The sequence below is a fragment of the Euprymna scolopes genome, chromosome 8, assembly GCF_053919585.1.
Source record: "Euprymna scolopes isolate OS-2025 chromosome 8, ASM5391958v1, whole genome shotgun sequence".
Classification (NCBI taxonomy): Eukaryota; Metazoa; Mollusca; class Cephalopoda; order Sepiida; family Sepiolidae; genus Euprymna; species Euprymna scolopes.
Window position 1 is genome coordinate 68077750 of NC_136489.1, and position 22303 is coordinate 68100052.

Here is a 22303-nt window from a genome sequence, read left to right on the forward strand (position 1 = left end):
TGTTAAAAAAACCTGAAAAGTAAAAAAATAATTTGTTTTTAAGTCTTTCGTAACTGTAAGACATTCACAGCAAGAATTTGTCTTCCTATCAAAACTGCCAAGAACTTTCCTTTCTTTTCTTTCTACCTAGCGTCTAATGTAATTGGTAAAGACTTCCCATCTGTTGAACATAATCACGGGATTGTTTCCCTGAGAGAGATACAACATGACCATCTTTAAATCCCATGTCATAAAAACCTATTATAAGTTAACAAATTTTTTTTCATTTATTATTTTCAATCGTCTCATAATATTCTTCCATCATTCAACTAACTATCCATTTCATTAACATTTATCCTCGAGTAGCTTTTAGCTTTGATAAATGACTCATTAGTAAAAAAAAGAACAATTAAAATAAAGATTAAATAAAACCAAACAAACCAATTTCCTTTACATTCAATGTAAGTCGCTGCACACGATGATGCAATATGAACACTTAAAAGTAACCTCATCTCCAATATTTTTGTGAGGGAATTGTTATACAGATTGACTTTGATCCGATGCTTTAATGCATCCTGGGATCTGGACTATGAATAACCTTGATTTTTTTATAAACTTTTAGAATCTTTTTCCTAATTTCAGGTTTAAAATAAAATTCTCTTTTCATATTATTTGGATTCTTTAGACTATTGTCTTCATCTTAAGTGTATTTTTCATAATGTTTCAATCGATGTAACCTCTGACCTTCTTCAGGTTTCAGGTGTGATTTGTCGAACTAAAGAATCTGCTCAGAATTTCAAATGGAACCCTTTATTTAATCCATGGCGGTAATATGTTCTTGTTCCCTCAGCTATGACTGGGTAGAAGTTCTAATTTGCAATTGTATTTTAAGTGTTGCCAACATGAAAACATTGAAACTACCTTCAATCTCTAGAAGAGTGAAATTTTACGACTGAATTTTACCAAGTACTCTATCCACTATGCCATACACGTTACGGTGATTAAAATATTGTGAAAATAACACTCAAGATGAGAACAATCGTCCAAAGAATCCAAATAATATGAATAATTCAATCTGAAAAATTTAGAAAAATAAATTCTATTATTTTTTATTTATTTTTTTCAGGTAAACTAAAAGATTTAGGAAATCTCATTTTGAAGCCATTTGGACTGTCGACAGATAATTTCCAAATGCAAAAAGATCCTAATACAGGTTCTTATTCTGTCAATTTCAAACAGAATGTGAATGCTTCCTGATTTGCTGTTTAATAATAGTTGCTTCCTGGAACGAGATGACGGGGGACAAACCAAAGGAGGAAAAAAAAAAAAGAAAAAAAAGCTGATTCCATGCAAGATGATAAAAGAATAAAAAAACAAAAAAACATGACATAAAAAAAAGAAAATGAGTTATTTAATGATGAATAATCTGAGTAGATGTGTTTTTTTTTTTTGTGCTATCCTATCCTCCGTCCAGCATCTCATACACAAAGGTTGCGTAGAATAATTTATAAAAACTAACTCCCCTGAAATGTTAATATCAGAAAAGCTGTTCGATGATCGTTTTGTGGACAAAATTTGTGCAAAATTGCTAAAATTATAATTTGTAAGAAAAAAGTTTTTTTTATTCTTAATTTAAAAAAAGTTAAAGAATATTTTTTTTCTAAATGGAAAAAAGTGTCTTATGTTTTATTTATTTATTTTTTTTTTTTTACTTTTCTTCATTCCAAACATTGCCACTTGGATGTAAGCGGCTACTATTTGGCATAATTACTACAGGGGCACTACTGGGACTTGAGCAGCGAAATGCCTGTTCACTTTATATTTAAACTTCAGCAGGTTAGTACAGTCAGGGAAGCAGGAAACAGAGAGGGAATTCCAAAGTCTAGCAGTTCATGGGAAGAAACTATTAGAGTAGAGGGTTCTCTAGCATCTTAGGGACCTCATGAAGGAGCGGAATTTTTCTAATTGTTGGATGAGTCCAGGGTATTTACATACAGGGAGCATAAGTACTTACAAGTTCGTCAGAGCACATTTCATTAAAATACTTGGAAAACAGGCACAGGGATGCAACATTCTAGCAATGGGACAGGGGTTGGAGTTTGGTTGATAGTGTGGAACGTATTAGGTTGTAGGCTTTTTTTTTTTAAGAGGGAGAGACTGGTGATAGATGCATCAACTGAGATGTGGCAATAATACTCCATGCATGGTCAAATTGTGGCTTTATAGAGATACAAGCGTGTTTGTCATGTTAATCAGTTTTTTGTTTTTTTGTAGTTAAAGAAAAGCTTAGTAACATTGATTGTTACTATCCATTTATGCCACCATTCTATCACAGACTGGAGGTCTTCCTGTAAAATTTCAGCCATTTCCTTAGATATGTGTCCATTAGTTTTTCCCTCATGTCTATTATCAGATGTGGTATCGTCAGCAAATATACTCGCCTCAGACACAATTTTATCAGGCAGGTCATTTATAAATATCAGGAATAATAAAAGGTCCAAGGATCGACGTCTGGGGTACACCTGCATAAATGTTGTTTTGACATCAAGGACAACCTGGATTTTTCTCTTGTCTAGGCAAAATCAAGATGGCATACTTTGTGTGTGTGTATATATATATATATATATATATATATATAAAGTATTGCTCAATGTCTTTGCATACAGAGCTTTAATAGAATAATAGTGAATCTTGCTTATTTTAACATTTCACTTCAATTGCATAGTTTATCCAATCCTCAAAAGTGTTTGAATTTGTTTTAAAATGTATAAAAACGTCCAAGGATTGAATGAATCATGAAACTACAGTAAAGTTTTCACTTTCTTCCTCATAATAAAATGTATGTTCCAAATTTAATTAGTGCAGTCAAAATGGTTTTAGAGTTTTCTAAGCTGTACATAATATTTTTTGATGAACTCTGTCAGTATAATATTTCTCCCAAATTTTATATTCCTAAAGTAAGAAATTTAATCTTTCTCGGTCTTGTTAATAAACCGACACATATCTTCCACATTCGTATGTAAATGAATCATTATGAAAATCTTTAAAAATGGTTAAGATTCCAATAATTGCATTTTTCTTAATTCATTATTTTCTAAAAATCTGAATTCTGTTTTTGGAAATTGTGCTTCTTTACAGAAAGACATTTTAAATGGAATTTAAGAATTTTTGTTTTTTGTTTTCAAGCAAAATTGTCTATGGATGAATCATGAGTGTTCTACTTCTGCTCTCAACCCTGTATGCATTTTTATGTTTTAATTTCTATAATTTTCAAATGAATATCAGGTACAATATTGTAAATATACCTTTAACAGAAAATTATTTCCTACAAAAAGCCATTGTTAATTGGCTTGTTTGTCAGTACGCATTTTTCATTTGTACACAAAGATCCATGCCAAAGATGTTAAAACAAATGTAATGGTGAATACTTTTAGATGATGGAAGGAAACACCGAATTAAAATAAGAGAAATGGAATTCTTTTCTAATTCTTTTTACCTCTAGCAACGCATATTGCCACTTGGAATGTAAGGGTCTACTGTTTGGGATTGTATCTAACAGGATTTTTGGGAGTGGAGCAGCGAAATGTCTGCTCACATTACATCTGCAAGTTAATACAGCCAGGGAAGTAAGAAAAGGAGGGAGTTCTAAAATCTAACAGTCCGAGGGGAGAAACTATTAGAGTAGAAGGCTTTCTGGAATCTAGGGATCTTAACAGTGAAAGGGTGGAATTTTGTTGCTTAACAGGTTTGTTAGGGGTGTGTACTTCCAGGGAGTACAAGTGTAATGAGTTCATCAGAGCTCATTCCATTAATGTACTTGTAAAACAGGCACAGGGAGGTGACATTGTAGTGATCTGACAGAGGTTGAAGCTTGACTAATAGTGTGGGACCTATTAGATTTGAAACTCTTTTGGACACGGTGAAAGAGCGAGAGACTAGTGGTAGATCACCAGTTCACAGGTGGCAACAATACTCAATGCATTATGACTTTGTAAAAATATAGGGTTAGGCTATCTTGTGTGAGTAATTTTCTAGCACGGTCGAAATAATTATAAAAACGGAGAGAGAAGAGTATTTATTATAACACGAGTTTGATAAAACATTTTCGAATTTAGAGAGATATGGTTTAGTTATTAAATTTTGATCTTGGTATAGAACTTTCTTTATAATTGCATCCTTTGACAGGCAGTCCATATTTTTATATGTTTTTTTTATATAGTTTGATCACATTTAAAAGGTTGAAAACTCTGCATTTGATTCTGTGATACTATCAATATCAGACCCCCCCCCACAAGTGTTAGAAAGTAAAAAAAAAAAAGAAGTTTATCAGAACAATAGAGAGGAAGTTGTTCACCAATATACACAAAGGAAGTTGAATTAGGATTGTTAATCAAGGTGTGGTGGAAAAAGACTCAACATAAAGGTGGATTTATTTGTATTTAGAGTTTGTTTACAGGCAGTTTGGATGTGGCAGTGAGTTTTGCAACAACAGTTGCAAAAGACAGTTTATGGATAGTTGAATTTACGACTGTTCAGTACACCGTCCAGTTTAGTCCGTTGGCAACTCTAAGGTGCCCTGAGAGAGAGAGAGAGATTAGATCCGGGTGAGAGTAGATCAATCCGAGAAGAAAATTGCTACAAACTGATGCGACCAATAGCTAACAATGGATAACGTTTGTGATTCCTTATTTTATGCTACGTAATCACACACACAGCCTTATGATTTGTTACATATGCTAGTGTTGTTTTAAATATAAAAGCTTATCGCGTCAGAATTTGTGTTAGATAAATCTTGTTTATTAGCGATTCTATTTTTAATTAAAATGTATTTTAAATATGCTCAATTTTTTTTTTTTTTTTTGTAAAAATATCTGAATATTTTTCCTGGTTTTAATTGTAAAATTGACAAAAAACATTTTTTATTAAGTTTTTATAATTAAAAAATAAAAACATTTAATATCATCCTTTTTCAAAACCAGAATATATGAACTACTGCTGGATAGGCATGAAATATTTACTGTTATTTATTTTGAGATGAGGAGTGATACTTTTGATTATTATTCTCATCTTTTTTCAGCTTTTCATTCAAAGTATTGTAAAAATAAAACCAGAATGAGAACGGAAATTGAAATATCCTTAATTATTTAATCTGTCTATACTCTTGTTTATCGATAAGATGAAAATGCTCCCCACCTTCCAATTCCTTACACTGAAACTAATCCCACCCATAAGACATGGTGAACAGAAACCCAAATCAGTCAGGAGACTGCATACTTCCACTTTACAGCATTAGGATGGACCAAAGTTTCACCTGGATCTTAGTTCCCTATATTGTACAAAGTATTCCCAAAGTGATGCCATAGAAATGACGATGACTCAAAATAATATTTATCGGATCAGACAATTTTTGCATTGTGGTTACCGTTTTTAAATCTGGAAAGCTATTGTAACCAAAAACTATTCAAACTCAAAAGATGAAGGACGACATGGACCAAGTAGCAATGATTCTCTATGATTAACAGAATTGACGTCATTGCTAAAAAATTTTTAATCAGTTTTAAGTTTTGGTTAAGTTTGTTAGCATCCACATGACTTGACCAATTGTTATGTTGTACATAAACAAACTTGACCGAAAATATAACCACCTCTAAAAAGTTAATCAGGTGGAGGAGTAATTTAAAAAGGAAAATTATCTAGTAATCATGTTTATTTCAGTTTATAGAAGTTTGTCTGAAAAAAAAAAAAAAAAAAATAATACATTTTAAAATCAACGAGTAAATGAACTTTGGCTCATTTCAAATTGGTCGTTGATTATAAAATGAATTTTTTTTTTTTAAAAGACAGGTTTGTATGAATGAAAAAAAAATTACACACAACTCCTATGCATGTGTTTAACTTCTGGTTTCCTGAGCATATATAGTTAGTTTTTGCAACCTGTTTACCTCAAAGCTCTCTATTCTGACATCATATTTTTCTCCAAACATATTCAAAGGCAGATAATTCGGTAGATGCATAACCAATACATATATATGCATGCACACTATTTCTTAAATCATAGGAGTAATAAGTGGTGTGCCAAAAAACAAACAAAATCAAATCTCTATAAGAGAAATTAAAACAATTTTTTTTGCCCAACATCAAATGTCTAGAAATGTATTTCTTTTGATCTGAATGAGAGAATATCACTTTGTATTTGTTTCCTGGCAGACATCTGAAATATTTTTTTAGCTATTAAACTGTATGAGTACTGATGAAGATTTTTTTTTTTTTTCCAAAATTATCTCAATTAGTTTTTAGTAAAGTTCCTGCATTTAATATCCATATCAGAGTTAGACAACATTTACATGCAATAAAATGTTTTACTAAAAATAAAATGCACACTTTATAAAAATCAGCACTTAACATCATTCGGATGAAGGGCACAAAAATATGATGGAAATAGGATAAAAATCCGTTATGATAAAAACGGAGGTGGAAAGACCTAAAAACTCGACATTTTAGACGTTTAGTGTGGGCTTTTTCAAGTGTTAAAAAAAAAATTTTTTTTAAGTGAGCATTTTACATTTTTACTCTTGAAAGAGCCTGCACTAATGTTGTTGAGTCTTGGCCTTTTCAGCTCAGTTTTTATATAAAAATATGCAAACTGCTACAATTAAACCAATTTGTAAAAATATTTTTTTATTTTACTTCTCTTACAATGAATTAAAATCAAAAATAGATTTTTGTTTTGATATAAAAATTTGATGCCTTTCAGATTATGGACGTTGTTTATACAAATCCAGGCAAGAATTGAACTCAACAGCCTTGGCTTCCAAATATTATTGAATAATTTTATTGCTCTAAATGATGAAAACATAAGTTTGCTATTTTCCTCATAAACGAAGATGTTGCTCTCATCTCCAGCATCTATTCTCATTTGTTTGCTATGATTTTTCAGCAGCAAAGTCACCCATAAGAATTTTGGATTTTAAACCATTTTTAGATAGCATAAGGATGCTTATATATAAATTTTAATATTTTTATTTGTCTAAAATTATCTCTATAGATACAGTTTTACATGGGCCTATGTTATATAACAGTTATAAAAAAAAAATTAAAAACAAATTCTGAATTTGTAATTTTCACATTTTATTTTCCAAAATCAAAATTATGCGAATTAAATTAAGGTTTCCTGCAAAAAATTGATAAAAATGTGAATGTTCGAAGAGACATCCAACATTTGATACTTTTGTTTTTTCTAATTTTGTTCCTAAAACTTGGAATTTTGCAGTTTTTCCTTTTTTTTTTTTTTTTTTTAATCTAGCTTTACTATATTTAAAATAAATAACCATTACTCTGAACTATAGGGACAAAAACAAGAAATTTCTAAAATTCACCATTTTTCAAATACTCATAAAATCGGTTTGTGAGAAACCAATTGAACTGCAAATTTAAGGAATTATCAATTCAAAGTGTTGAATGACTTTAATCTCAGGTCTTTGCAAAGCAAAAAATAAAAACCATATTTGCTTCGCATGATCAGTATGGCTAAACCTCTGACACACACAAAAAAAGGGTTGTTTTTCTGAAGTGCACCTTTTTTATTGAAAAAAAAATTAAAAGTCTAGACATAAACATTACTGTCAGCCAAGGATGGCAAGTTCAATCCTTGTAGGGATTAGCAATCTGCATGCTAGTCATGTGAAGAGAGGTTTTTGATTCTGCAGGCAATTCAGATTGCACCAAATTTCTTGGACAGCATTTTGATCTTTCCGCTTTGATGAAAATTCCTCCATTTGTCTTTGAGATTAATATTTGTCTTATGAAAACTGATATAATCTCTAATCGCTGCCCAATTCCCAAGTCCCCTCTTTTTGACGGCCAAGTAGAACTCTTCCTCCTGTTCCGTTGTCCAAGGAATACGATAAGCAGTACGCGTTGGCTTCTTCAGAGTTGGTTGTCGCAAACTTTCACGGACAGTCATAGTCTTCAATTCTGGAAAAGTTTTCACAACTACAAAACAAAATTTAGACACATTCGAAGGCACTTTCATTGTTTTATTTTGAATATCTTAAAATATATATATATATATATATATAAATAAAGTAGACTTGATTAGATAAAATGCAAAGAAATAACATTAAATACTCAAAACAAAGATATGTGTTTTTGGCATATCAGCAATGTCAACGTAATCTTAAAAAAAAAAAAAAAAAAAAGACTCCTTTTCACTGATGCCATAATTCATATCTTAATTTCAGAGTTCCTCAATTGCCAAATACTCAACTCACCGTTCTCCCCAATTTGTTCTTAATGCAGCTTATTCATTCATATGCAAATTGTTAAATCATAATTCCATATTATCATCTTAATAAAAGGATATTTGTTTATATACTTGTATGGTCTGAATTCACTGAAACTTATTGAATTATTAGGAGTTTGGGATCACAACTTTGAGGCGGAAGACTTTATTCAGTTCAATTTAGTTTCATGCAAAGTAGCTAAAGGCCTTTTATTAAAATTTAGATTTTTTTTGACTTTTGTGAAATTGCAAACAATCCAGTTTGTTGCACAGAAGCACTTTCATTTAGGATATTGGCAACCTTCATGTGGTCCCTCCTGTAAGTACCCAATGTATTTCTAGAAAGAATTCTAACTAGAAAGATATCAGGGGAAACAACTGGCAACAAAATAAATGAAGGAATCGTGTTCAAAAACTACAACCAACAGCATTAGCCTAAGTTTAGTTGGTAACACGTCGCGTCTCATTTCATTATTGGTTTGGAAAGATTTGCTTCACACATCTGTGTGGTCCACAATGAAACATAACTGATCTCAATTCCGAGGTTTCATCATTAGAATATAGTGAGCACGAATTTAAAAACAAGTTTTTTCCCCGGATAACTTTCTAGAAATACATTGGGTACTTACAGGAGGGCTCACATGAAGGTTGCCAACATCCTAAATGAAAGCTAATTTACAAACTAATAGTTTCTTCTCCAGAACTGCTAGACTTTGGAATTCTCTTCCGGGTTCTTGCTTCCCCAACTGTACTGACATGCAGAAGTTCAAGTGTAATGTGAACAGACGTCTTGCTGTTCAACTCCCTACATAGTAGCCCCCTGCATCAAAGTGGCACTGTGCCATGTTTGGGGTGAAAATGTAATAAAAAAACAAAAAAAGAAGTGAGCAAAATCTTCACTTTTTTCTTATTTTTATATAAATATTAGCTTATAAAAAAAAATATATTTTTATATAAATATTAGCTTATAAAAAAAATATATATTTTTATATAAATATTAGCTTATAAAAAAAAATATATATATTTTTATATAAATATTAGCTTATAAAACAAAAAAATATATATATTTTTATATAAATATTAGCTTATAAAAAAAAAATATATATATTTTTATATAAATATTAGCTTATAAAAAAAAATATATATATTTTTATATAAATATTAGCTTATAAAAAAAAAAATATATATATTTTTATATAAATATTAGCTTATAAAAAAAAAATATATATATTTTTATATAAATATTAGCTTATAAAAAAAAAATATATATATTTTTATATAAATATTAGCTTATAAAAAAAAAATATATATATTTTTATATAAATATTAGCTTATAAAAAAAAAAATATATATATTTTTATATAAATATTAGCTTATAAAAAAAAAAATATATATATTTTTATATAAATATTAGCTTATAAAAAAAAAATATATATATTTTTATATAAATATTAGCTTATAAAAAAAAATATTTTTATATAAATATTAGCTTATAAAAAAAATATTTTTATATAAATATTAGCTTATAAAAAAACCCAAAAAAAACCCGAAGTTCTTGCAATGTATTTCTCAGTTTCATCAACAATTGTCATCTATGATTTTTTTTTTAACATTTGGTGCTCATCATAGCGTTTCGCTCCATCTCAAAATTGTCTCATTGTCGGGCAGGTTAGGTTCATATCAAAGCATGCCTCGCTCATAGGACAGTTTATGAGAGCATGTGCAATGGTCTGCATGTTGGCGCTGCAGAGACACCAACTGATCAATACTTATCCGCACTTGTGCAAATTATCAGTGAATTGGCAACCTTCGCTCAGGCCTAATTGAATGTTACCCACTCTTTTCGGGCGGGTTCAGATCATGCTGGTTGATCTTTTGGTGCTAGAAGAGCCTCATTGTTATTGTCTTTGACTGACACATTCCACCAATGCAAGCGAGACAACATTAGTGTTGATCGTCTGAGCCCTCTGACAGTAGTGAAGCTCTTATGAGATGATAGTTGCTATGGCATCTCTTGATGTCCAAATATGGGATGGTGATTATTGTTGCTCTGTTTGGCATGCTCTGCCTGCGCTATCACCTCTCAAATCTGCAGCGAAGCAATTCTAGACAGCCTGTAGACAGATGATAGGTTAATCGATTTTAAGTTGTCAATAATTGTCCTGCATGCCTTCTGCAACCTTTGCAGCATGAGCAGAACGAACCCATGCTGCTGCAATCGAATAGCACAGCATAAAAGCTGACAGGCATAACGTCTGTGCCGTGACTCCTTAAGAGCTATTAGCCAGTTGCAAACAGACTTGTATGTTAAGAGCTTCTTTTAGAGCTTCTCAACGTGGGTTCTGTATGACAATGTTATGGCAAGTATGATGCTGAGATAAATTGAGTATGGGGTGTTTTTCAGGACTTTATCTTCCCCAGTGCTAACTTATAAGGAGAGATAAAGTCCAAGGAAAAGGGGGGGAAAAAACCTGGATTTTAGCCAAATAGAGAAACAGATTGACAGGCATAAGCGATGTTGATAGAAATCAGTTGATTTGAAAAATTAACTCCCTGCATATTAAAATAAGAATCATTAAAATATTAAAACTTTTAAGTAATAAGATACGAACCTGGAGAAACTGTATAAGTTGTAGTTATTCTTCTGGGTCTACAAATGATAATAAAAAAAACAAAACAATATTTGTATCATATTGTAATTGAGATTTGGTGTCAATTGAAACGAAAATGAATGTTTCAAAAGAATACGAACTAACAAAACAGTAATATTCACTGAACATTTTTAATTGATGACGCTTTATTCATTTTCTGATTTATAGTTGAATAACTTTAATTGGAACGGGGCTTTAATTCTCTTTAAAAAATAATTAATTGGATTTCTAAACATTTGCATCTTAAACATTAGTAAATATTAAAGATTGTTTTTGTTTTTTTAAGTAAAAGAATAGTTTATTTTTAACTCATATAAAAATATGCATTTTTTTTTAAACTAGAAAATACAACACCTGGAATACAAAGGTTTGCTAGTAGATATAGAATTTGAATGTACAAAACTCAAAAGAAGGATTTTCTAAACAATGAAAAACAAAATCAAGTTGCACAAGCGCCAAATCATAACATATTTTTTAAAGATAAAAATGTGTCCTTTTTTGTTTGCAAACATTTCTTCCAGTCGTCCTTGAAATAAGACAATGCTTTCTCAAAGCAAAGTAGAAAGTTTTGCAGATGTTTGAACACAGTGTATGTATAGAATGCATACCATCCTTGCGATATCAGACTACATTTAGTGCTGAATCACATCATCATCATATTCAGTTTAATATCCAGTTTACTTGCTGACATGTGTTGGATAGCTTTTAAGAAATAACTACCATAGTAACCTATCTCTGGCCTGGTCATTATTTATCCTTCAAGTTCATTTTAACACTCTTATTTTTCTTGACCTTCCGCTGTGAATGGAATCTACTACCTTTACAATTCTATATCTACTCTTTCTCTCACGCTCATCCTCATCAACTCCTCTCATCTTTTCCTGTTCATTGTCCAGTGAACTGAACCTGCAACCTCAACAGTTTTACATCTGTTGGGCCGAGCAGTGCTGGGTTTTGTGAAGCCGAGCAGTGCTAGTTTCAGGAAATATAAAGAACGGCTTTTGAGGTAGTTGTGTCCCATTTGCTGATTGTTTCACTCAACTTGCGTCATTCAAAGGAAACTATGGGAATTCCAAATTATGGAATGACCAGGAAAACGGATTGTTTTGAGTCAACAAAAAGAGAATGGAGAAAATCTGACGCAGTGAACAGGCTTGTTCGCATTCTTTCGTCGTCATCACAATCCGCCATCCCCGTCTCTCTCGCTCCATAACCACCAGCTGAAATTGTCAAAATAAAGTTGTTTTATAAACACGGAAATTGATTGTTATTTGACGCATAGCAGATTTCAGATGCACGTTTGGTGTTGTTTAAGGGTTTGATAAAAAGCAAGTATACATTTGTACATATAAGAAAGCAAAGCTGATAAAATTACACATACATTTTCTACGCTCGCTCATAATACACTTCTAACCCAAAAACTCATCTGTTCTTTCGATGTGACTATATCAATAAAATCTCCTGTTCTGCATACATCTCCTCATACTGTTCAGATTTAATCTTCATTTGAGCTTATAAGATCTCACTACACATTCATCGTATCATTCTCTCCATGCACCACATATCTTCAATCCTTACTGGTCAGTCAGGTTTCACTTTCATGGATCATTACACTGCGTACACATGTCGAAGAAACTCTTCCCTCAGTTGACAGTGTTAAAAAATGAAAATTTAAATTTAAAAATTATCGCTGTTCAACATTTCATTTGAAAGCGCAAGAAATGGTAATGTTTCTTGTTAGCAACTAGATTTCCTTCATTTTTTATTTGGTTTCATGTCAAATTGATTCAGATGACACTTCTGATGAACAAACATCTCAGAACTGATAAAATGAAAGCATGCTACCTTGTGGATTAAATAAAGAGTTCTGTTCAAAATTTCATGCTGATTCCAGAGTTTAACAGAAAAATTCCCAAGTTCAAAAAGAGATACCTGAAGAAGGTCAGAGGTTACATTGATTGTTGTGAAAATGACATTCAAGATGAGAACAGTAGTCCGAATAATCCAAATAATATGGATCTCCTCAGCAGACATTTAATAAATTAAAGCTTCATTTAATCACAGCAGAAAAAAAAAACCTTGCCCAGAATTCAACCTAATTAAAAAAAAAAATAAAATACAAATATACAAAAAAAAAATCACGGAACAAAAATGTCATTCCAAAAATCATGTAAACTGATCAAATATTTTTTTATTCAATATAGAAAATCATTTTTTTTTTTTAGGATTTTTAGCAATTAATAGTATATTGTAGCCATAAGAAGGCTGATTTAATATCTTTTCAATTCGAAATGAGTTGTCTCCCTTCTTCATATGACAGATCAAGACAGACTTTTCTCAACTAGTCATAAAATTTGATTTTCTTAGTTAAAAATTTTTTTGATCAATTTTTGTGAATTTCGGAATATGACACTTACATTCTATAATAGGTACATATGTCAAAGATATTTTTGCTTTTTAATTAGGTTGATTTCTGGACTTGCACAAAAAAAAAAAAAAAAAAAAGGATGAAAAACTGAAAGAAAACTTTTAGATTTATAGAATTTTTTTTGAATGATACAGACAAATCAAGTTTCTTCCATGAATTTTACTTACAGAATTTCAAAGATGGTAAGAACCAACTGCAGTCACAGACAAATGGAAAAAGGAATCAAGAAAATGGAATTATTTATAAACTTGGATTAAAAGATAACTATAGATGTTTTTTTTTCTTGAAATGGATTAATAGAACCAAATATAAAATTTCTAAACACGATTATTCAATGAAACAGGTTAATTAAATGTACAAAAATTACTTGGATCAAAGAATATCTTACCGTTCAACTGATGGAGTTGGATTTATTTGATTTTCTTTATCTGAAAAAAAAGAATAACCAAAAGGAAAAAATATGAGGTTTTGTCATGTTCCTTGTTTTTGTTTTATATTAAAAAGAAAAAAAGAAAAACAATAAAAGGCAATGAATTGAAAATGCTATTTTAAGCTTAACATTTAAAAGTTTTATATCAGTATTTCTTGAGTGATGAGGATGATGACAGAGCTCACATGTGAGAATCCAAATAAAACAAAGTTCTTTCTTTCTTTAGTTTTTTATCATATATAACCTTGTAGTGATGTGACATAAGCTGGAGCTTAGCAGTCAGTGTGGAATGTATTAGGTTAGAAATTCTTTTATTTACCATATTTAGGAGGAAGTGACAAGTAGTCGATAAATCAACCCAGATGTGACAATATTCCATGTATGGGCAATGGCAGCGTTATAGAAATATATGACACTAGCAAGTGAGAAGTTTCCTACCCATTAAAGGGAACCAAACTTCTTTGCTGCAGAATTGGCAGTATCTTCTATTCATTTATTTCATTGCATGTTACCAGACAAATATAAGGCCGAGGAGTTTGAACATCGGACTTTTGGGAAGGGTACCATCGGCCATTACAATGGATGGCTGGAAAGGTTTCTTATAAAGGAAAGAAGATTTGTCTTATAGTATTACGCCCATTTTTAATGACTGTTCTACTATAGTCTGGAGAATTTAGCCACTGCCTTGCTTGTATAAGCATTTGAAAAAAAAAAAAAACAGAAAAAGAAAGGAAAGAAAAATGAACTAAAAAAAAGAGTAATACAAACCTTTATGATGTTTTTCAAACGTCTTTAATTTGTGGTGATATTTCAAGTGATTCTGAATTTGTAAAAATAGAAAAAAAAATATAAGATTATAAAAAAGCTGTTTGAAACATCAAAATAATATGATTTTTAGATATGAAATGCATATTATTGACTTGCAACAAGAAATGGATGAAAAAGATATAAAAGAATAAATCTACTACACAAATGTCATCAGTTAAGACTAAATTGACTGAATGCAAGAATAAGACAAATCTACGAAAACATTTTTAGGACTATTTGATGAAATATTTAAGAAAATTTATTTATTTCTATTATATATTCTGAGAGGTTGTAGCTATTCATCTCCCTCTCAAATATATATATATATGTATATATAGATATGTGACGTCTGTGTGTGTGAGAAATGGTCTCTACCAAACTAATTTGTCAATTTTTAATCTACAGACTTGAAATTCGATATTTGAGGGATCTGGATTTGTGGAACAAATATGATTTAGTTCATTTTTTGAAATAAGTGCTAAAGGGTCAAAATAAAAAAAATTGCAACTTGGCAGGCGTAAGTCAACTTAGCATACATTTATATGTTTAAGTCAGTAAGTTTTGATAAGTTCAGATGGTAACGAAGAATGCTGAAGAGTTAAGGATAGCACAAAAACAATTATTCTATATTATTCATGCTAAAAAAATGCACAAATTTATCGAAAACGATAATTTTTATCACATGGGAAGACAAGTAAATAAGAAAAGGGTGATTGTTTACATAAAAGCTCATCAAAAACTTTATTTTTCTCCATCTTTCTCTTTTCTACTCATATGCATTTAGAAAAGAAATAATGGTATAAAATCTTTATTACTTTATTTATAAAAGAAATAATGGTATGATCAGTCTGGTTTTATTTAGAATTCAACCTGATTAAAAAAAAAAAATACAAAAAATCTTCATGATGTACATACTCAACATGGAATGAAAAGGTCATATTCCAAAAATTATGTAAATGATCAACACTAGTTTTATTTTTTACTAAGGCAATCAAATTTTGTGAGTAAGCAAAAACTGACTGTCTTGCATCGCCATCTTCAAAACAACAAAAAAAAAAGGCATATTGTGAGTTCACCCTTGTAATGCTACAGATTTCACATTAATTGCTTTAAATTGTTTAAAAATGATTTAGTTTATAAAAATAGAACTACTTAATGAATATAATGATTTTAGGAATATGACGTTTCCATTCTGTGACAGGTCTGGATTTTTCTATAGTTTTGTTTTTTCTTTAGGTTTAGTTTTAAATAAAAAAATAAAACTTATTGTATCTAACTGGTCTTGCCCGGTTGTGTATTTACTTTCAATTTGCTATTTTTTAAACTATGTCAATTATTTTTATTTCAAAATATTTTTTTGCGTCAATCAAATAATATAGAGTTATGCCCCTTTATAACATGGCAGCTTGGTGAAAGTATTTTTTGGAACAAATTAAATTGTATTGCATTTTATTCTTAAAAACATTCTGAAATGCATCTAAAGAGCGGAATAAACAAAATGTCTGCTTACCTCTTTCCAAATTAACTTTAATTTGTTCATAAAAATTTCTTTTTCTGAATCATCTAATGACAAAAGCGTTTTAGTGGAGTTTTGATTATATTTTGTTGCCAACTGAATCATCAAGTGAGGTTTGATGCTGAAATGGAAACAAGAAAATACAATGGTAGGAGATGAAGGAGGATATACAATGGTAGAAGATGAAGGAGGATGTACAATGGTAGAAGATGAAGGAGGATGTACAATGGTAGAAGATGAAGGAGGATGTACAATGGTAGGAGGAGATGAAGGAGGATGTAAAATAGTAGGAGGAGATCAAAGACAATTTAACATGGTAGAAGCAGATGAAAGGGCCATTTAAAAAGAACAACAATTGGTAATCTTTTAAACCTACGCATTTCAGGTGAAAACATTATGTCATCTTGAGATTAGTATAAATTCCAAAAATTATGAAAAATTATTCAGTAGAAAAATAATTATGAGCAAAAATAGAATTTTTCAAATTATAGAGTTTTATTGATTTAATGTGACAGAGTTGTACGCCCAATTCAGAATGACAAACAAGGACAAATTGAAGTTAAGTTAAGGGTTTGCCGCTTTGAAACAAAAAATCTCAGAATGTAATTGTGGACGATTTTTTGTTAAAAATACATCTAGCATATCTTCTACTGGATCATTTTTGACATGACATGTAAGTACACGATGTTTTCACTTGAAATACATGTCATGAGTGTTAAATGGTCTTCATTTGTATAAGGATAAAACAGTTTTGTTTTTTGCGTTAATTTTTTAGAGTGCTCTCCCTTGCTTGTTGTAAATTATTAACTGGAAAACAAAAGATGGAGGTTTTGTTGTGCTTGCAACATTTCCACTGTTGTACTTTACATCCTTCCGCAGATGCCTTCCATCATAATCTGTAACTTTCTGTACATTTCAAACACTTCACTTAATCAATTCATGTTAGGCTCATCGCATGTTCCATTCTTTATAATATTTCAGATCCAGTTTAATGTATGAAGTTTCTTCGCCAGAGATTGAATCTAAAATCTTTCAGAACCCAACAGTTTTACTCATGAGATCATGTATCTAGTAATATTGGAGTGTACAAGATGCACATATTCATGGTTTAAAAATACCAAAAATTATGGAAACGCTCCAGACAAGGCGTGAAGCCACTTGCTGTAAAAGACTAACAAGAATGAAAGATAATTATTGCAAAGACAAAGGATGCCTATTGGTTTTAATCTTGAAAATAGATAGGAAGAAAACAGTCAGCAGGAAGAGAGTTCCATAAACTTGCAGTTCTTGGAAGAAAAGGTTGGTTAATAAAGTTGTGGCCCCTTGTTCCTTTGGATTGTTTCTTGTGGGTTGGACAAATAGTAAGTTTAATCATTACTCCTTTACAAGTGACATGAGTTGTATGCAATTACATGTTAACTGTTGAGCTTATTATGACAAGCCGCAGATGACAAGCAACATCTTCCTCCATGACTGAAGAGCAAATACATGAAACCTGAAGTGTGTATGCTTTTTGGTGCTTGTTTACTATGGTAATCTTTTACCCCAACACATTTCAGGTGAAAACATTATTACATGTGTCATGGCAAAATTAGTATCAATTCCAAAACTTACAAAAAAAATGATCCAGTAGAAAAATAATCTATAATATAAATCTCACCTGTCTGTTTAAAATGAATGTATGTATGTATGTATACATGTCTAAAACTTTTGACAGAGGCGTTGGATTTTCATGAGATTAGTATTGTTTTGAAACTCGACCCTTCGGACGACAAACATCGAAAAATTGGCCAAAAACATTAATTCCTTCACCCTCAACTGGGCATTTTTCTACAGGGAGGAGCCACTTTTTTTGCCGATATTTTCGAAATTCATTCCCTCTTTTCGATTGTCTAACCTTAATTTAAACCTACATCACTTCCGGTTTCGTGATGAGCACAACATCAAAGATGTCAGTTTTTTTTCATGTTATTTGCCTCCTTTGTGGTACGGGTTCGAGCCTGCCTTCCCACTACCACATTTTTTTGGCTCAATACACACTTCCAAACATCTGGACAACGCCGGGCACCCAGGCTAGTTACAAATAAAAATAGAATTTATCAAATTTTATGTTTTAAAGAGTTGTGTGACCTATTCTGTATGACAAACAAGGGAGATAACCCTTGATATAAATTCACAAAGTAAGGGTCTACTATTTTTAAACCAAGCATAATTGTGGCTGATTTTTTTGTTAAAAATACATGTAGCACGTCTTCTACTGAATCATTTTTGGAATTTATACTAATTTCGCCATGACTTGCAAGTACATGATAATGTTTCCATTTAAAATGTTTCAAAGATCAACAATGTAAACAAGCACCCAGGTTTTCAAATAAGTTCTGTAGATGCCAAAATTTGTAAAGCTTTATTCTGTAAAATTACCGTTTTTTGTGTCACATTCACACTATCCAGATTTATTGTCTATCATCTCTTCGACAAGAGATTCAAAATTTGTCTGGCTGTCCTTATGTTAAGTCTTCAGTGATTATGCGGATTGTGCCCATTTAACACTCCTCATGATCTTGTCTGATGGTTTTTTTTCGATGTCTTCTTAGTGTGCCTGGCTTTTTTTTCTATCCAGTCTTAAGTCTCTACAAGCGCTAATATACTTCTTGCTTTTGTCAACATGTTCGGACCAGTCTGCCTTATTAGGACATCAAGTTTTGGGATGGTCAATTTCTCAAGTAGACATAATGTTCTGGATCTGTTCTGGCTTTACATTGCATATCAATCAGATCATTGTCATTTCACTTTTTATTACTTGCAAAATTGTTCAGTACATGGTTGTTGTTCCTTCTCTTCAAAAGTTGTTGCTCCAATTCAAAGTTTTGTACTTACCTTTCATTACAATTCCTATGTATTTTTCACGCAAGAACTGGACTTTCTCTTCAAGATAGAAACATCATATTTAGTTTAACATTTGTTTTAGATGCTGACATGTGTTAGCCAGCTTTTAGAAACCGACTTCCAAACTAACCCATCTTTGGCCAGGTCTTTATTTATCTTTCTCTCAAATCCATTTTTATCACTTCCTTCCATATTTTCCTTGATGTTCGCCTTACAGCTGACTCCGCTACATCAACTCGTCTACATGTACTAAATCAAGAACACTCATCCTTCTTTCAATGTGACTATACAAAGTCTCCTGTTTTGTACACATTTCCTTGTACTGTCCAGATTTAATTGTTTTCTGAAGTCATCAGATCTAAGTCAGCTTTTAAAATTCATAGTACACATCCATCATATCATTCTCATATAATTTACCTTAATTACTTTGTGATAGGATTGATGTTAACCTCCTCCTCCTAAGTGTTAGGAACAAAAAAAAAAAAAAAAAAAAAAAAAAAAGAAAGTTTATCAGCAGAACAAAGGTATAGGAAGTTGTTCACCAAGATACACAAAAGGCAGCTGAATAGGGTTGTTAATGAAGTGTTAGACAAAAAAAAAAAAAATGAACATATTTAGAGTTAGTCTACGGGCAGTGACGGCGAATTTTGTGACTAGTCTTGGGTTTGTGATGACTGACAAGGAGAGTTTCCGAGTTGGACACAATGGGAGGCAAATCATGGCTCGGAGAAGATAGGAAAATGAATTGATCAACTGACTGAGACATGGCCTTGACAGAAGACATAAATGCGGAACTTTTTTTTCTTTCTTATACTTGTAAACTCATGCACACACCCATTTGTAGCCACCAATATCAGAGATGATGACAAGACTAAAAAAGAAGATGAAGGAGATGACCACAGCACTATGTGAGTCAGAAACTTTGTGAAAAATATTGAATATTTTGACCCCCTGTCTTTCCAAGCTTATAACTACTCGAAAAATGTAATTCAAACCCTATTTTTTTTTTCGATTAAAGGAGCAAGGACCAAGGTTTCATTTAAAAAAAAAAAAAAAATTACAAACAATGTGGTTTAAAAAAAAAAAAAAAAAGGTAAATTTCCAAAAAACTGTTCTTTTTTTTTTGTTTTAAAAAAGAATATATTATTTATTGATCTTTTATCTTCAATTTGTGATATATAAAACTTTGGCACATAAATGAATTATTTACTTTTTAATAGACATTTCAAAATAAGGGGGGACGCAAATTAAAAAAAAAACGTTTGTCTAAAATATTATATTTGGTTTATTGGAAAGAGCATAAAATTTCACATTTACCCTGGAAATATCGTAAAAATAGAATCAATAGAAAAATTTTGATAGACTTTTAAAGTTTAAATTGAAAAATACTGAACTCGAAAAATTTGATTAATTTCATTAGTTTTTTAAAAAATAAAAAAATTAATATTTCTATTACTTTTTATACAACTTTAATAGTTTATTTTGGAAGTATAATCCATAAAGAAAATAAACAACCTACCTTTAAAAGAGAAATTACGAGTTTTTTATATTTTATTCGCAGTTGCATGTTAGGGGTGTCAAAAATTCCTACAAAATTTCTGATCCACCTACCATAGCACATAATGTTGGGGTTGGCGTTTGTTGTTGAGACGAGTAGTATGTAATATCACAACTTGTATACACCTGGCTTGCTAGGGTCGTAGAATATACTGACTTCCCATCTGCAGTTGCGCATGTTCTCAATCTTCACTAACCCTGAGACAATTCAAGCAACTTTTGAACATTTACTTAAAAACCTAATTTCTAATATTATTTATCTAGATTCATATTGGGAATAATTTTTGTTAGCAGCATTATTGATGCAAGCTACAGTTAGAAATAGTTAAATAATTGCATTTCTGAAATATTGTCAAGTGAAAAAACTTTTATCAAATAAAATAGGTTAAAATAATTTAAAACCTTTGCTTCTAGTTTGAATAAATATTTTTAACAGAATGGATGAGAAAATAAAAAAAAACTTGCCATTTTTGTGCAGGCGGTTTTGCAGATGGTTTCAAATATTCCTCATCTTTTAATGCATCTGTCGCAGCCTTCAAAAAGAAAAAAAAAAAAGAGAAAGAATTTGATGCAAGTTCAACCATCACAGAAAAACCTTTAGGATGTATGTACCCATTATAGACCAGAAACATCACATTCGAAAAATCATGTAAATTGATAAAGTATTTTTTTTAATAAAGAAAATCATTTTTAAAACAAGATTAAATGATTAATGTGAAATCGTTAGCATTACAATACTGATATCACAAGTTTTTATTATTGTAGAGTTATCTACCTTGTTTTTTTTTCTTATAAAATTTGATTTTCTTAGTTGTAAAATAATAACAGTTAATAAATTTGTGTGATTTTTTTTTTTTTTTTTAATTTTTTTTTTTTTTTATTCAATTTTCACCCCAAACAAGGCACAGTGCCACTTTGAAGCAGGGGGCTACTATTAGGGAATTAATTAGCGGGGTCATTATGAAGGGAGAAGAGTAGAAAGATGTTTGTTAACATTACATTTGAACTTCTGCATATCATTGCAGTTGGGAAAGCAGAATCCCGGAAGGGAGTTCCAAAGACCCGCAGTTCTGGGGAAGAAACTATTGGAGTAAAAGGCTTTCTTGCACCTAGGGATCTCCACTGTAAAGGGATGAGACTTAGTAGCTTGTCGGGTTTGTCGGGGGTAGTTACGTCGGGGAGGTACAAGTGTTTGCAGTTTGTCAGAGCATTCACCATTAAAGTATTTGTAGAACAGGCAGAGGGATGCAACATCTCATCGATGGGACAGAGGTTGAAGCCTAGATGACAGTTCAGGATCTATCAGGTTGGCGACTCTTTTTTGAACCCTGTCCAGGAGCGAGAGACAAGCAGCAGATGCACCAGCCCAGATGTGACAACAGTACTCCATACATGGGCGAATGGTTGCCTTATAGAGGTATAGGATACTGGGAGGCATAAGTAGTTTTCTAGCACGGTAGAGGGAGCCAACCTTCCTTGCAGCAGCCTTGGCAATGCTGTCAATGTATCTATTCCAGTTCATATTCCCTGTAAACGTTAGGCCGAGGAGTTTAAAAGAAGTACTTTCAGGCAATGTGTTCTTGGCCATTGCTATTGGTGGTAGAGAAGGTTTCTTGTAGTTATTGAAGGAAACAAGCTTAGTCTTAGCAGCATTGAATGAGACCAACCATTTTTGTCCCCATTCCACTACGGAATATTACATTTACGTTCCATTCCACTTGGAATATTACATTTACGTTCAGTGACCGGTACGTACATCGTAAAGATT

The 22303-nt window shown here is 31.3% G+C and overlaps 2 protein-coding genes across 3 annotated transcripts in view; one reads left to right on the forward strand and one right to left on the reverse strand.

Annotated features, from left to right (window-relative positions):
- The window catches only part of LOC145283600 (tetratricopeptide repeat protein 1-like), a 40998-nt gene extending 39513 nt beyond the window's left edge, over nucleotides 1-1485 (forward strand). Inside the window, exon 6 of the mRNA XM_080132537.1 lies at nucleotides 1106-1485. Within this exon, the coding sequence (XP_079988663.1) occupies nucleotides 1106-1236 (131 nt within the window). The 3' untranslated portion in view covers nucleotides 1237-1485. The remainder of the gene's footprint in view (nucleotides 1-1105) is intronic.
- A 5764-nt stretch (nucleotides 1486-7249) lies between these two features.
- The window catches only part of LOC145283599 (uncharacterized), a 78769-nt gene continuing 63715 nt past the window's right edge, over nucleotides 7250-22303 (reverse strand). For both annotated transcript variants that reach the window (XM_080132535.1, XM_080132536.1), the window contains 6 exons: nucleotides 21001-21068; nucleotides 16087-16213; nucleotides 14538-14589; nucleotides 13728-13767; nucleotides 10873-10910; nucleotides 7250-7971 (listed from right to left, as the gene is read on the reverse strand). In XM_080132535.1, coding sequence (XP_079988661.1) covers nucleotides 7691-7971; nucleotides 10873-10910; nucleotides 13728-13767; nucleotides 14538-14589; nucleotides 16087-16213; nucleotides 21001-21068 — 606 coding nt within the window. In that variant the 3' untranslated portion in view covers nucleotides 7250-7690. The remainder of the gene's footprint in view (nucleotides 7972-10872; nucleotides 10911-13727; nucleotides 13768-14537; nucleotides 14590-16086; nucleotides 16214-21000; nucleotides 21069-22303) is intronic.